This window comes from Musca autumnalis, unplaced genomic scaffold (genome assembly GCF_047663935.1).
Source record: "Musca autumnalis isolate F117 unplaced genomic scaffold, ASM4766393v1 scaffold_1, whole genome shotgun sequence".
NCBI classification, from domain to species: Eukaryota; Metazoa; Arthropoda; class Insecta; order Diptera; family Muscidae; genus Musca; species Musca autumnalis.
Window position 1 is genome coordinate 152,910,101 of NW_027411644.1, and position 15,727 is coordinate 152,925,827.

Below are 15,727 nucleotides of genomic sequence, written 5' to 3' on the forward strand. Positions count from 1 at the left end.
ATGTTTACCAGTTAAAAGCTTATGCGCAGGGGTAGTGGTGTAGGGTATCACATGGTCGGCTCCGTCCCGACTATAGCCTTTGCTCACTTGTTTTTAAGATACATTTCGATAAATTTTATGTATGTATGTGTGCGTAATTTGCACCCTTTTTAACAATAAGTGTGTTTTTGTCTCTAAGGTAATATTCAAAGAATTGCCCAAAATAAAAAAGGCATCTTACCTTAAAGAACTTCCAGTGAATTCTGCTAATACCATGGAGGAAACCTAACCATCCATATCACCTAAAGCATTTTGTGCTTGCTGGCATAACACTGTTCATTTGTTGAGCGAGAGTTGTTGATACCCACCAAAGAAACATGTTTCGTAACTACGCACCACTCTAGAGGAAGAACAGACAGCTTAAGTAAATCGCATTAACAACAACTCTGAACGTTTCTTTAAGCCTCTTGAAACAAGTACACACTCTGGCAATGATAGTTATGGCGGCAGTAAACACATATTCACACACGCTCTTTGACATATATACCCAATTTTCCATTGGGATAACAATGTGTGTAATAGGGTTATGACTTTTTTACAACCTCATATCCCTGTATCATAGCGTGATGAGTTTTGCCATAAGATTAAATAAAATCTTAATTATAAGGTGATTCGGTGAAAAAACCTCACGCACAAAATGATTTTAAAATTTGAATTTATCAAAATTATGGACAATTTTTTGAAGTCACTGAAAACAGATATATAATTGAAAATAAACTGTAGGGCCACATGAGATAATTAAAATGACATAAAATTTATTTCTCACCATTTTTCTTCAATTCTGAGAATCGTAAAAATGTCGTAAACGCTTTTATTCAAAAATATAATTTTTTAACAAAAAACAAAAAATTTAAAATTTTTCCAAAGTGACTTTTTTCGCGACTTTTTTAATATTTGAATGAAATAAACGTTATTATAGTTATATTTATATATATATTTATTCATTCGTGCAACAAAAAACAATTTTTTGAAAAAAAAAAAAAATTTTTTCATTTCATATATTTTTTAAAAAAATTATTTTTTTAAAATTGATTTGTGCGTGAACTTTTTTTATATTTCAAGGAAATAAACGATAGCATAGTGATTAATAGGCAAAAGTTCATTCATCCCTGCTACAGGAAATCATTTTTGAGGAAAAATGTCAAAAAGTCATAACCCTAGTGTGTAATAGGGTATAACAATATAGGGTAAATAGTTTAGAGCTAATAAAAATTACCAAATGAAGTTTTCCCAGAGCAAAGAGTACTTTATTAGAACAAAACGACCAAATCAATTTTTTTGGTAAAAAATGTCGGAAATACAACTAACTGGAAATGTTTTTTTTTATTTTCCAGGAGAAAATAGACCAATTTTATTTATAATTAAATAGTCGAAAAATACCAAAATTAAAATTTTGCCCGAAAAGGCTCTTACTGTAAAAAAACTAATAGAAAAATTTTTTAGACAAAATCGAAAAAAATTCAAATTTGGTAGGCAAAGTTCAAAAAAGTAAATAAAACAAATTACTCCTAGACCAAATCGACCAATTTTATTTAAATATATTAGACCAATTCCTCTTTTTCAAAAATTAAATTCATACTTGGGAATACAATTCCTTTTTACAGTGTTTTATTTAGCTTGCTTTGTTTTATGTTTATTGTTTGAAATTATTTCAGAGTAAACAAAAAATTGATCAAAAAATACTAAAATATATTTTTTTAAAATTCCTAAAATGAGAAACTTACTGGAGAATAAAATTATTTGTTATTTTTTGGAACTGTTTGTGGAAACATGCGAGTATTAAATTAGGTTTATTACTTTTTTTGCAAATTCGAAAATGCCACCGCAGAGCCGTGTAGAACAAGAAAAACTACTATGAAATACTGTGTCATTTTTCTCTATCGCGAAAAAAAGTTTCCGCTCCAAATGCATCGAAGTCCAGTAATGCATTATTTAATTTTATTTGTTATAATGACATATACGCTTTTTGTAATAACTTATTAATAGTTTTAATCTAATTTAAAATTAATATCAAACCACTCTGGATCAATTTGTTATCAAATCGCGATATTTCAGAGCACTTAATGCACCTTTAAAAATATTTCAATTTTGTGTTTTTCTTTATAAACTCGCGAATTTTATATTTATATTTATTTATATTTGACAAGAGAATATGTGGTCATTTGCAATGAATTCACGAAAGTTACAGACTGTTTTTAATGACTTCGCCTGTGAGAATCGTATTTGGTTTCTATAAACATTCTTCCAAACAAAGCAAATTTAAATTTTTTCACCAATCATACTAAAACACGCGTTTTCGTTATCAGGACAATATTCTGCACATGCTACTTGCGTGGTATTTTTTTGGTTATAGCCCTAATGTACATATTTTGTGCGAAAGACCCTGGTGTGTTATTATTGTTTTATCGTTATAAAGTGGACCAATAACCACCCAATATCAACACCGTTATAATAAACGTATATAAATTTAATTTACTTCATTACACCCCAATATTGCCCATGTCTATATCAGCTGATTACGTTATGTGTCTCACGTTTGAAGATACCCGTTCCTAAAGCACATTTTAAAGCATTTGATATATGAGACCGTATGTTTGAAAGAAGAACGAACATCTTCAAAACAAAAAACAAACATCAAAACTTCAATGAAATCAAAACACAAAAATACAGGAAGTTTTAGTCAGTATACATGAGGGAATGTTTAGCGAGTTCATATAAACTACCTGCTTATTTAGTGTATGAAAATAAATTCTTCCAATACGTAGGTAGTTGTGTTAACCTTTTAACAAAACAAATTGTTTTTATGACGAAGATTGAGCATGACCGCATTGGAACATTTATCAAATGCGTTTTTATTTGAAATTATCATAAAAATAATTTTTCAAAGCTGCTGAGATTTTTTTTGAATAAAGAAGTTTTTTTATTAGAAAAATAAATTTCTTAGTCGGTTTCCCCCTCACAATAGTTTAAAGAGGAAAAAAGTTGGAAAATAAATGTTGTTATTTTTAAATTATTTTATTATTATTTTATTTTTAAATTATTTGAGAGTTGTGCCAAATTCAATTAAGGGATTTTGGCATTTTATCCACAGTACGCTAGGCAATGTTTTAATTTGGCGAGTAAACAGTTAATGTGGTGAGGACAACATGTTTTGGTCGTGAGTTGAATGGTCCACCAAAGATCATTTAAAACTGAAATGACCCATAAAACTGAAAATACCATTCCAAATAGGCATTGTAGAGTAAAATGAAATGTTGTATTGTATTGAGTTCACAATTGTCCATATATTTATTTATAAGCTCTCGGGTACGATGATATTTTTGGTTTGATAATGTTGTGTGTTTTCATTCAATAATTCCTTTTATTCAATTCAATTAATAAATTGTCTAAAATTAAAAACGTGTATTACATGTTTTACAAGCTGGCCATTCAATAAACCGCTCGTTCCCAATTGCATACACACACATACATACACATTTATGTGTGATGTATTACAATAATAGATTAATCCAATTAAGATTGTATTTTTCGCAACAGCAACAACAATAATAACAATTATAACAATTGCAATTGTAAAACAACATAACAATAATAATAACATTTACAACAACAACTAAGCAACATTACAAACAACAAATAAATTTAATTGGACACCATACACCACCATGAAACAGCTAACGCGATTAATCAACAACAAAACGAAAAAATCAAAAACGAATATTAAAACTTACAATCCATTCGATACTGGTGGTGGTGGCTCCAGCGACACCCCACCATCAAGCATCCGAGGTGACATTAGCAACAATGTTGATCATAATGATGATGACGAAATATCACATTCACTGGCCAAGTCTAAAGTGGCGAAGAAAACACAACGGAGGAGCCTGGAACCAGTGGTGCACAAATACCACAAAACGAATGAAGTGACAACAAAAACGGCAAATGCAACAAACTTGGCCAAAATGAAAATGAAAGGTGGCCATAAGTTGCTGTTGTTTAAAAAGCCTAGTCATTGTACTGCGTCATCTTCATCCTCTCCCGGGACAGTGGTGGTGGCTGCAACACCGCCGCCATCAAAATGCAATACCAGCAGCAGCAACACCACAATGAGGAACAATATGACCAACATCAGTAAGAGTATTAATTACACATCGTTAAATCGCATGCGCAACAATAGCAATGCCAGCAGTTGTACAACACATTCCATTGAATGCCGTCAAAGCGCTGGCAAACGACGAAAATGGCAGTTTTTGTTGTGGAAATGTTGTCGCAAACGGAAATCACACCGACAACAGCGTTTGCAGAAGCGCCCACCAACGTCATCGTCACGCCAAAGTAAGTCTCAACGGCATTGTTGGGCTTCTCTGAGAAAATTCTGGTTGAGATGTCGTCACAAACGTTCCGCAACGAATTATCCGTACGTAACCGATGATAATGACGACGATGATGATGATATCGATGCCAAATTTGCCGCCTGCATAATGGAAATGAAAGAACGGGAGGCAAAAGAAGACAGAGAAGCGGAATTGCAGAAATCCAAGAGAGAGGCGGTAACGGCAACAAGTATGAAAACGACAGCAACAAAAAGTCTTTTAAATACTAACCTTTTCTTGCCATCAAATCCCACTAACCCAACAACAATTAAATCTAATCCAGCACTTCCCACAACGAGTATAAACCTTCCATCTGATTCATCAACACTAACCCAAAATGTTTCCACAACTCTGGGCTTGGCATTGCCTTTAGGTTGCCATAGAGTCTCATTTGCCAATGATTGTGGTCCTGGCGAATCATCCACTGCAGTCGGTGGAGCTCATAATTTCATACAAAGACGACACAGCCAGTATCAAATACGCAACAACACTGGTGCTGGTGAAAAAACACGTCGTGCCTGGACCTGGGATGATAGTTTACGTTCCAATTCTGATCGTTTCTTGGAAACATTGGAAGAAGATGTTGGGGATTTTGTTATGATCAAGGAATGTATTATTGAAACAGCCTCAACATCGGTAAACAGTTCAAGGGCCAGTGTAATCAAAACACGACCAGCATTACAACAATTGTTGTCAATGGGTGGGGAAGGGCTACCAAATGCTGTTGTCGATGATGATGAAGTGGATATTGTTGGTGATTTCGTTATCGTCCATGGAGGTAGGGTGGTAAAAAAATTCAGTTGGAATGTGAACAAAATTTAATTTTTATTTTTATATTAAAAACAAACAAGAATGGCGTTAAGTTCGGCCGAGCCGAACTTTTTATTCCGTCCACTATCAAAATAACTGAAACCAGATTTCAGCAATATCGGTATGATGTGGCTGGAACTTAAAAATTTCTCAAAATCGGTAGGTGCCGTTCTACGGTGGAATGACTGAAATTGTTGCCATTTCGGTTGGATAATGTGGCTATAATAGTAAAAATACCGAAAATCGGGAGGTACTATTCTATTGGGGGTTCTTAATGAAAACGTGGACCTAAACCGACAAATTTCCGGGGAAAAGTTTTGTACCCCTAACGAAGACTACATACCAAATTTCAGCTATTTCAGTGGAATATTTAGGCCACAACCTTCAAAATACCAAAAATTGGGCGGTACAGTTCTGTGGGGACTATATAAAAGCGTGGAACTATACTGATAATTCTCTTCTGGAATCCCAAACTAAATACCAAATCTTATCCATTTCGGTTTGGTAATGATGCTGAAACCTTCAAAATATCGAAAATCGGGAGGTACCGTTCTCTGGGGACAATATGAAGACGTGGACCTGTACGAACAAATTTCAGGTGGAAAGTTTTATACCTCCAGCGAAAACTAAATGCAAAATTTCAGTCACTTCGGTTGGATATTGGCCACAACCTTTAAAATTCCAAAATTCGGCACGGACCGCTCTATGGGGGCTATGTGAAAACGTGTATCTATACTGATAATTCTCTTCTGGAATCCCAAACTAAATACCAAATCTTATCCATTTCGGTTTGGTAATGATGCTGAAACCTTCAAAATATCGAAAATCGGGAGGTACCGTTCTCTGGGGACAATATGAAGACGTGGACCTGTACGAACAAATTTCAGGTGGAAAGTTTTATACCTCCAGCGAAAACTAAATGCAAAATTTCAGTCACTTCGGTTGGATATTGGCCACAACCTTTAAAATTCCAAAATTCGGCACGGACCGCTCTATGGGGGCTATGTGAAAACGTGTATCTATACTGATAATTCTCTTCTGGAATATTTTATGCTTCCGTCAGAAGACTAAATATCAAATCTCATCCATTTCGGTTTGATAATGTCGTTGAAACCCTAAAAATATTGATAATCGGGAGGTACCCTTCTATGGAAGCTATATGAAGGATTGGACCTATACCGACAAATTTCAGGTGGAAAGTTTTATACCTCCAAAGAAAACTAAATACGAAATTTCGTATATTTCTTTTTGATAATGACGCTGAAACCTTCAACATAGCGAAAATCCGGAGGGACCGTCCTATGGGAGCTATATGAATACGTAGACCAATACTGACAAATTTCTCGTGGAAAGTTTTATACCCCCATTGAAGACTAAATACAAACTTTCAGCCAATTCGGTGAGATGTTGACGCCACAACCTCCAAAATACCAAGAATCGAGAGGTACCGTTCTATGTGAAGATATAGATAGACCTATACCAACAACATTTTTAGTGGAAATTTTTATACCCCCAGCGAAGACTAAATACCAAATTTCAACCATTTCGATGTGATATTGAGCCACAACCTTCAAAATACCGAAAATCGGGTGGCACAATTATATGGAGGTTATATCAAAACGTTAATCGATATAACCCAATTTCAATACCAATCATCCTAGGAGTAATAAAAACATCTGTACCATATTAGGCAGAGCTTAAATATTGCGAGCTGCATCTAGATTTCAACAGACAGACGAATATCGTTGTTTCGACTTAGATTTTTATGCTGATCAAGAATATATACCCAGCAAACGAAATGTCGGATGTCCGATACATCTGAACAATTTCGAAAGCAATATCGTTCGGATTTCGTTCCGATTTCTATACGATTTTTCGTAAGGGAATTCGTACAGATTTCGGAGAGAATGTCGGAAGTAAATTTCCTTTCGAATAAAAAATTTCCCTTCGCACAACAATCACCTTTTGTATATATCTAACAGCAAGGGTTTGGTTTCATTTTAGTTTGTTGTCAAAAAACAAAATGATTGGTTATAAAATTCGCATATACAATTTTTAAATATGTTAAATATAAATGCTAGTGCTGGTAGACTCAATATATTCGTACACAAAGTTTTACATTGTTCTACTTAGAAAACAACTGTGAAAATCATTAGCAACGTTTAAAATTACAATCTTCCAATAAAAAACATAACAATGAGACATCAGAGTAAAATGTTTTCATTTAATATTCATACGACATTATTCCAAAATAGTTCAGAAATCTTTACGAAGATTCGGAAGGTACCTCCGATTTTCATAAGACATTATTCCGAAATCGTTCAGAAATCTGTACGAAAATGCGGAAGAAAAATTCGACTTCCGAATTTCCCAAGGATTTCGTTCCTATTTCTGACCGAAATCGATCCGATTTCATTTCGTTCCGAAATTATGTCAACCACTTCATACAACTTTCGTTAAAATATCGTTACGATTTCGGATCCGACATCGGACGTAGCGTCCGAACTTTGTTCCAATTTCTTTACGATGTAAGTACGATTGGTTTGCTGGGTACATACCTTTATAGGGTCTCCGATTTCGATGTGTTACAAACGGAATGATATATCCTTCATACTATGATAGAGGGTAATTAAATTCTGGCATGCATCCCCGGGGCATCCTTGAACATACGTATGTAAGAGATCGGAATGGTATGTTAATAGGACGTTTACATTTACGAAATCCAGTAGATTTCAACTGTCCATTGTGATGTATAAGTCAAATGAAAATTACTGGATTGAAATCCATTGGATTTCGTAAATTTAAACATGCTTTAAGTTTTCGTGCACAATGCGTTTCTTTCGTATCCATGAAAGTTTCATTCGAAATCAAAAAACAGTCTTGTACTCTATGCTAACACCTGACATTTTGGCAGATGATACAAATTTGGGTACATCGATGTTGTTTTTGTTTCATCGAAAACATGCATTTCATTTACAGTGAATTAATTCACTTGTCAATTGAATCAAATACGAAAATATATATAACAACTTGAACTATTTGCCACAAGGTTCAGCAGATTCAGACTAGCATGACAAATCATTAACGTGAGAATGCAAAGTTAAATTTAGATAAAAAAAAACTTTTACTCAGGCAATCCGACATGTAAACAATATAAAAACACACATTTTACTGTGTGTTATTATTATTAGACAATGACAATCATTGTAAAATGTATATTGACCTCTCTCTATCGTTTTATCTCTTCGCTTTAATGTTAACTATAATTAAATATTATGAAGTATTTTGCTTTGTTTTTATATTTTCATAACGGGAGGAGGGGTGAATATTTTTTTATTGCAAAACATTTACTTTTACCATAATTTCAAGTAATGCAACTTCATTTATATTTCTACTTTCGTTTTTTGTTTCGTTGCAGAAGAAGCCAAAGCTGCTGCCGAAGAGCTTAGCCGGTCACCGGTGATGGGCCAGCGAAATTATGATCCCGCTTCTAGTCCATTGCAATCACGTGGCTCCGGTTCCAGTGAAACTTGGCCCCAACAATCCGATGAGGACATCGATCGTTTGGTGGCAATGCATCAGAATCGCAGCAGTTTAAGTTCATTGGGTGTAAGTATTCTTCTATACATTAAACGTGTATAACAAAAAAAAGAAAGATAACAAAGACATCGAAAAGATAATAATCAAGATAATGCATTTTGTTGAGAGTTTTGAGTTGTCTACGTAAAGAACAAGTTTCATTTTTTGTTTGTTTTTATTTGCAATAAAATTTCAACGGAAATTAACGCTTTTGATAAAATAGACGTGACTTTGAAGCACCCATTTGTTTTGCATCAACAAAACTCACATTGATGTAGATTCTAGATATTTTTTTCTCTGCAAAATTATTCAGATTTTCTATGTGATAATCTGACCACAGATAAAGTCTATGAAGCAGAAATTATTAGCAAATTAACGTTGAGATAATTACACTAGTTTACAAAAACCAAGTAGCACTACCTTGTGATTTAATTGTTTGGAATTGCATTTAATTGAGATTGAGTAAATTGTTATTGACTTTTAGTTATTTAATTATAGCAAAGCTGTCAAAATGGGTTATATTTGCAAGATTGAAAATTTGTAACATTTGAACTAAATTGCACAACAGAAAATACATATATCAATACATTGGACCACATATTACGTCATATATAGGTTAAGTTAGATGTGAACTGATATGTCATTTAGAGAACTGATTTGTCATTTAGTGAAAATAAATTGCGCCCATAATAAATATATAGCAATACCTACTGTCGTTTTGTGGGATAACATTTTGAACAAGATTTAAGAGTGTATATATGTTCCCGCAAACATACCTGAAGTGAAAATAATATCAATGATTGCGCCCCGATTCATATTACCTCAATGGCATGGACCTACTTGTTATAGCCGAATCCGAACGATGTGTCTTAAGACACCACTTGTAAAGCATTTTACATGAAATCAGGAAATGTCTCCAACGTTACTCTGAGGGGGTTTTGCCACAATTGAAAATGTGATTTTATCTGACTTGGGAATTGAACCCGGACATTCAGTGTATAAGGCGGGTGTGCTCAAAGTATTCCCGTTATCCAGTATTGGAGAATTTTCATCCATTTTCAAAATACATTCCTTATTACTTCTATACATTTTTTCCCAAAATATTTGTACCAGCCCGAACTATTGTTCCGACAACCACGTTTTAGAGTACCGATCATTGATCAATTTTCACTGCTACAACATTTTCTTTAGTCCCATTTCCATAGGACTTGCGATTTCCAAGAAAAATCGTAAAAAATTAAAAAAAAACCCTGAAAACGTGAACTTTGACTGCGATTTATTTCAAAAGCCCTCCGGCGATTTTTTTTATTTTCACATCTATGAACATTGTAGTTTGATAATCCGCAAAAACTAGGGTTATGACTTTTGACAGAAATAACGTTTATTCTATTTAAGTATTAGAAAAGGTCACGTACTAACCACTTTAACGACTTTTTATTTATTAAACTTTAAATGAATGTTTCCTCTGGAAGTCGTTCCATAACTGTCCAGTATTATATATATTTTGGTTTATGATCACACATATGTTAAGACCAAATCAATTTCAGACTATTTTGATTCGATTTAGCCATGTCTGTCTGGCTGGTACGCCTAATAACTCTCGAATGGAGTAACTTATTTGGTCCTGACACCATCCAGAATCAATTTTGATCTCAATAACTCTCTAAGGGAGTCCGTGGTTGGGTCCAAAATAACTTCTTAATATATATTACCAATTTACTTAATATTTGTAGATGACGTATGTCGATAAGGTTCCTAAGTTTCCACTCAACTGAGGATAGTCTCTGTGGTACTGATGAATAATTTTAACCTTAGCCTATACACTAACAATTTAGACAATTTAAAACCGATTCAGCTCTGTCCGTCCATATGTCTGTCTGGCTAATGCGCACAATAACTCTCGAACGGATCAGGCGATTTGTTCCAAAGTTTACACCTTATACCACGTTATCCTGACTAAAATCAAGTTCGAAGATGGGCCATATCGGTCTACTTCTTCGGGTACCTTTCACATACGATTTCGAAATGTTAAGGTTATACTCGCGGCTGTAAAGTTTTTTGTGAGCAAGCACGGTAAAGATCCAAAGCTCAAATAAATCCTGCGACACCCAACTAATATTAATATACCTCATGAGCACGAAAACTTACGAATTGAACATAGATCAAGTTCCTGGCTTCGTCCCTTCCTAGCTCATGAAATCTACCCTGGAAACTTTTAGAACTTCTGTTGTCATCTTCGAAAATTCATCCTACTATCTTTGGCATGAAAAGACCATACTTGCTGTTAGAGAACGTTTCTCTCTCCACACACATACAATTCAACCAAATGAAAAGCCATACATTCCCTAAATATCCAAAAAATATGATGCCAATATCATATCTAGTCCTGGTATCGGCAAAATAATTTCGCATGCTCTTAGGTAGAGTTTTTGTGTCTACAACAGCGATGCCCACCATATTTCTCTCCACTCACACAATTCAACCCATTGAAAAACCATGCACTCTCACAATTACAGCTCCTTAAAGTATGCAACGAAAAATGGAGCGATCCCACAAAACTCATGTAACAGAAAAACTATGCACTAACACAAAACGGCTGCCTAAAGTATGGAAAGGATAATATGGTGCCGGTACTAGACCAGGGTCAAGCACCATAATTTTCTATTGCATACTTTACGGGGTGTCATTGTGTGAGTGCATGCTTTTTCAATTAGTTCAATTGTGTGTGTGGAGAGAGAAAAGTGCAGTGAGAGCACATGTGCGCTCTCTTACTTCATCTATTGGTATCTACTCCAGACCAGCGATAGACACCATCTATTTCTATTGCATACTTTTGGGGGTGTCATTGTGTGAGTGCATGCTTTTTCAATTAGTTGAATTATGTGTGGAGAGAGAGAGAGACGTTTACTGAGAGCACGTGTGCGTTCTTTCCTGCCTAACGCTGCTCTAGACCAATGGTGCACAAGAAGAGAATGCTATTTTGGGTTTTTGTATGGGAAAGAGAGTTGTAGTATACTTTTTCGTAAAGACGCGTGCATGGCTGCTCTAGACCACGGGTGACCAAGAAGAGAACAGACCAAAATGTGAATCTATAAAAAATGACAACCCAGCAAACCAAATGTCGGATGTCCGACACGTCTGAACAATTTCGGAAGCAACGTCGTTCAGATTTCGTTCCGATTTCTAAACGATTTTTCGGAGCGGAAATTGTTCAGATTTTGTACCGATTTCGTTCCGATTTCGGAACGAATGTCGGAAAGAAATTTCCTATCCGAATTTCCCAAGGATTTTATTCAGATTTCGTTACGAAATCGGATCGAAATCGATACGATGTCGTTCCGACATTTCGTTCCGAAATTATGTCAACCACTTCATACAACTTTCGTTAAGATATCGTTACGATTTCGGATCAGACATCGGACGTATCGTTCGAATTTTGTTCCGATTTCGTTAAGATATCGGTACGATTGGTTTGCTGGGAACTTATGTCAGTGGTTTTGTACGCACGTAAGCTTCAAACCAATAACAAATCAAAACATTTGCTCTCTTTTGTACGCTCTTTCTTTGCTTTCGTTGTGTGCGTGTAATTTGACGAAAAACGTCGGCACTGCCATGGTACCATGGGCACTACCGTGTCGTGCGTGATCACACTTGTTCTAGACCGGTGTTGACCATGAAGAGGACATGCTAAAATGCGAATGTGGTGATAAAAGTGGCAACATAAGACCGGGTGCTACTCGCTAGCAATGACAATTCCAATTGTGGCTATTTAACTAGTCCAGAACTAGTTCTACGCCGTATTAGTACAAAATATTGAGTGTCTTTTTTGTACTAGTATGACGAAGGGAACCAATTGTGACATTTTTATCCCCATGAAATCGAAATGGTGTCAGTTGCGAATATAAACTCTCAAATAAATACCAAACAACTATAAAAGAGTGGAACGATACAACATTCTGGTATATGATTGCAAATTTGGAACTAGTATAATACCATCTACGGGTAATACAGATAGGAGCGTCAATTAGTTACCTCGTATGATATCCATGCTAAAGTTTACAGTTGATTGCAATATAAGGCTTATATAGTTCAACTAGTTACTGTAACCTTGCGAAAATACAAGTTTCAGACACCGAACGAGCTCATATTGCTAGCGGGACACTACAAAACGAAAATAAATAAAACCTTTGTTCTCTTTTCAATCGGTTCATATACATATGTGTAAATTGCCGAAAAATTGCATAACCTCAGCAATACTACCGATTTCCCATAATCCGGGGAGAGTGCACTCCAAATTCTTCTTCCTCCTCCCATCTCTTAACTTTGTATAATACATATTAAAACAAAAACATTTATATAATAAAACTTTTTATTTGCATTATTTTTAATATAATTTCCTGCACCTTCTATTACAGCTGCGATCGGATTCTATGGCCAGTGTTTATTCTGGAGCTGGCGAAGGACGTTATGGTACCGTTGTGGTAAAGGGCCAAGTAGAATTTGCCATGCAATACAATTACAAATTGGGAGCTTTGGAGATACATGTGGTACGCTGTAAAGATTTAGCGGCTGTTGATGCCAAGCGTAACCGCAGTGATCCTTATGTTAAGGTAATAATAAAAAATTAGCTTCAGTCAGTGATTAAATGACTAATTTGTATTTCTTCTTTTAGGTTTATTTATTACCCGACAAATCCAAGGCTGGTAAACGCAAAACCAAAGTTAAAAAACACACCTTAAATCCCATTTTCGATGAAGTGCTACGTTTCCATATGCCAATTTCAAGTTTAGAATCACGTACCCTGTGGTTAACGGTATGGCATTCGGATATGTTTGGTCGTAATGATTTCTTGGGTGAAGTCAGTGTAAATTTACAAGGCAGAGTTTTTGATAATCCGCAATCGCAGTGGTATTTGTTACAAGAAAGGGTAGGTTTAGATTTGTACAATCAATCTATTCCAATGTTCTAATTTTCTTTTTTTTCATTTCAGAGTGAACCTTTTGATGAGGTTGCCACCTATAGAGGTGATATTGTTGTTGGTTTAAAATATGTACCTCCCGAGGGTGCTAAAACCAGTTTTATGCGTTCCAACACCTCTTCATCATCGGGTGGTCTACGCAAATTCGGCAGCATAAAATCTGTGGCCATTTCAAAATCAGATCGTTCAGCCAAAGGTGGCCAGTTACATGTATTAGTTAAGGAAGCCAAACATTTGACTCCCATAAAACCGAATGGTACTTGTGATGCTTTTTGTAAAAGGTATGGCCATTAATTGTACTTTGTGGTTAGAATTTTTGTTTTAATTGTCATTTCTTTTTTGTAGTTATTTATTGCCAGATCGCACCCGTAGCTCTAAGCAAAAGACACCCATTGTTAAACGTTCCACAAATCCCAGTTGGACATACACTATTGTGTATGAGGATGTGACATTAGAAGATTTATCCGAGCGTGCATTAGAGTTAACCGTTTGGGATCATGATCGCTTGGCAAGCAATGAATTTTTGGGTGGTGTACGCTTTTCACTGGGCACTGGTAAGTAACAATGATGTGTAGTAACAAAACAACTATTTACCCTGAATATTCCTCAAGAGACAAATCGTCACCTGAAATGCCCAAAGACGTAACCCTCAACGTAACCCTTTGAGGGTTACGTCTTTGGGTGACGAAATGCAGAGTTTTTAAAAGTTCTGTTGGTTTATGTCAGAAGAGAGGGTTATATAGGAATGCTGCCAGTATGCCAAATAATTTTTAAACGGCGAAGCTGTCGCCGTATCCCTCAATTTTATTTCAAAATGTATATCATTAAATTGTTTTTATTATTTTTTTCAGGTAAAAGCTATGGTCGTATTGTCGATTGGATGGATGCCTCAGGGAAAGAATTATCTCTGTGGCAAAACATGTTGGATCGTCCCAATTTTTGGGTCGAAGGCAGTGTTGTTCTAAGATCCTCACTGGATGGTATACGAGCCATACCATAAGGATTGTTATAAAAACCCTAGTTTTAATTGTCCCCCTCCCTCTAATGTATTTTTTATTTTTTGTTACGCATAAAAATGCGTCGAGAGTGTTTTTTTTATAAACAATTAAGCGACAAATTGAATAATTTATTCACTACAAAAAAATTGTTTTAAAACAAATGACGACAAAAGTATTTTCAAATCATACAGACAAAACAAACCTCTAGTTGTATCCGATATAAAACAAATATTTATTTCATGACAATTATTCACAAGCATTATTAGCATTACGATAAAAAAACAAAAACATTTTTCTGAAAAGACAAAAATTAAAAAAATAAGAAAAACAATACGAAATATCATAAAAACTGAAATGATAGCGCATTGCATCAACTTACAATAAAAATGTTAATTATAATAAAATTATAAATATACAATAATATTAATTAATAATAATACTAGACTACCACTACTATTACTACTTATACATATACATACATATATGATACATATAATTATTATATATACATTTAAATAAATACTACTTCTAAGTAATTTTAAGGCAAATTCTAAACTATGACAAGATTATCTTGAATAAAAAAAAAAAACAAAAACGATAATAAACCCAAACAAAAACATATTTTTTACATTTTGAAAAAGAAAAAAATCAGCAGCAGCTATAACTTGAAGAAATCTATTAAGAAACACACACAAGAATACTTTCTTCCACCTATGATCTATGTGAATCTTCTAAACATATCATTGTTTCATACACAAAAAAGTCTTTCTGGTGAATAAAAAACGCCTTAACTGCAAAAAGGTATTTTGGTGTAGTATATAAACAAACAAAAAAAAGAAAAAAGTCTATAAAAATTACAAAAAAATGTTAAAACTTAAATGAGCAAGCAGTATTCTTATATGAAACACAAGCAGACAAAAAATTCTTACAAAAGAAATAAAAAATAATTT

General features: G+C 34.5%; 1 protein-coding gene across 6 annotated transcripts in view; it reads left to right on the forward strand.

The window, feature by feature from the left end:
* Positions 1–15,065, forward strand: part of btsz (bitesize) — a 373,400-nt gene extending 358,335 nt beyond the window's left edge. For all 6 annotated transcript variants that reach the window (XM_073958504.1, XM_073958505.1, XM_073958509.1 and 3 more), the window contains 6 exons: positions 8,641–8,831; positions 13,217–13,411; positions 13,474–13,728; positions 13,792–14,060; positions 14,125–14,333; positions 14,631–15,065. In XM_073958504.1, coding sequence (XP_073814605.1) covers positions 8,641–8,831; positions 13,217–13,411; positions 13,474–13,728; positions 13,792–14,060; positions 14,125–14,333; positions 14,631–14,779 — 1,268 coding nt within the window. In that variant the 3' untranslated portion in view covers positions 14,780–15,065. The remainder of the gene's footprint in view (positions 1–8,640; positions 8,832–13,216; positions 13,412–13,473; positions 13,729–13,791; positions 14,061–14,124; positions 14,334–14,630) is intronic.
* The last annotated feature ends 662 nt before the right edge of the window (positions 15,066–15,727 follow it).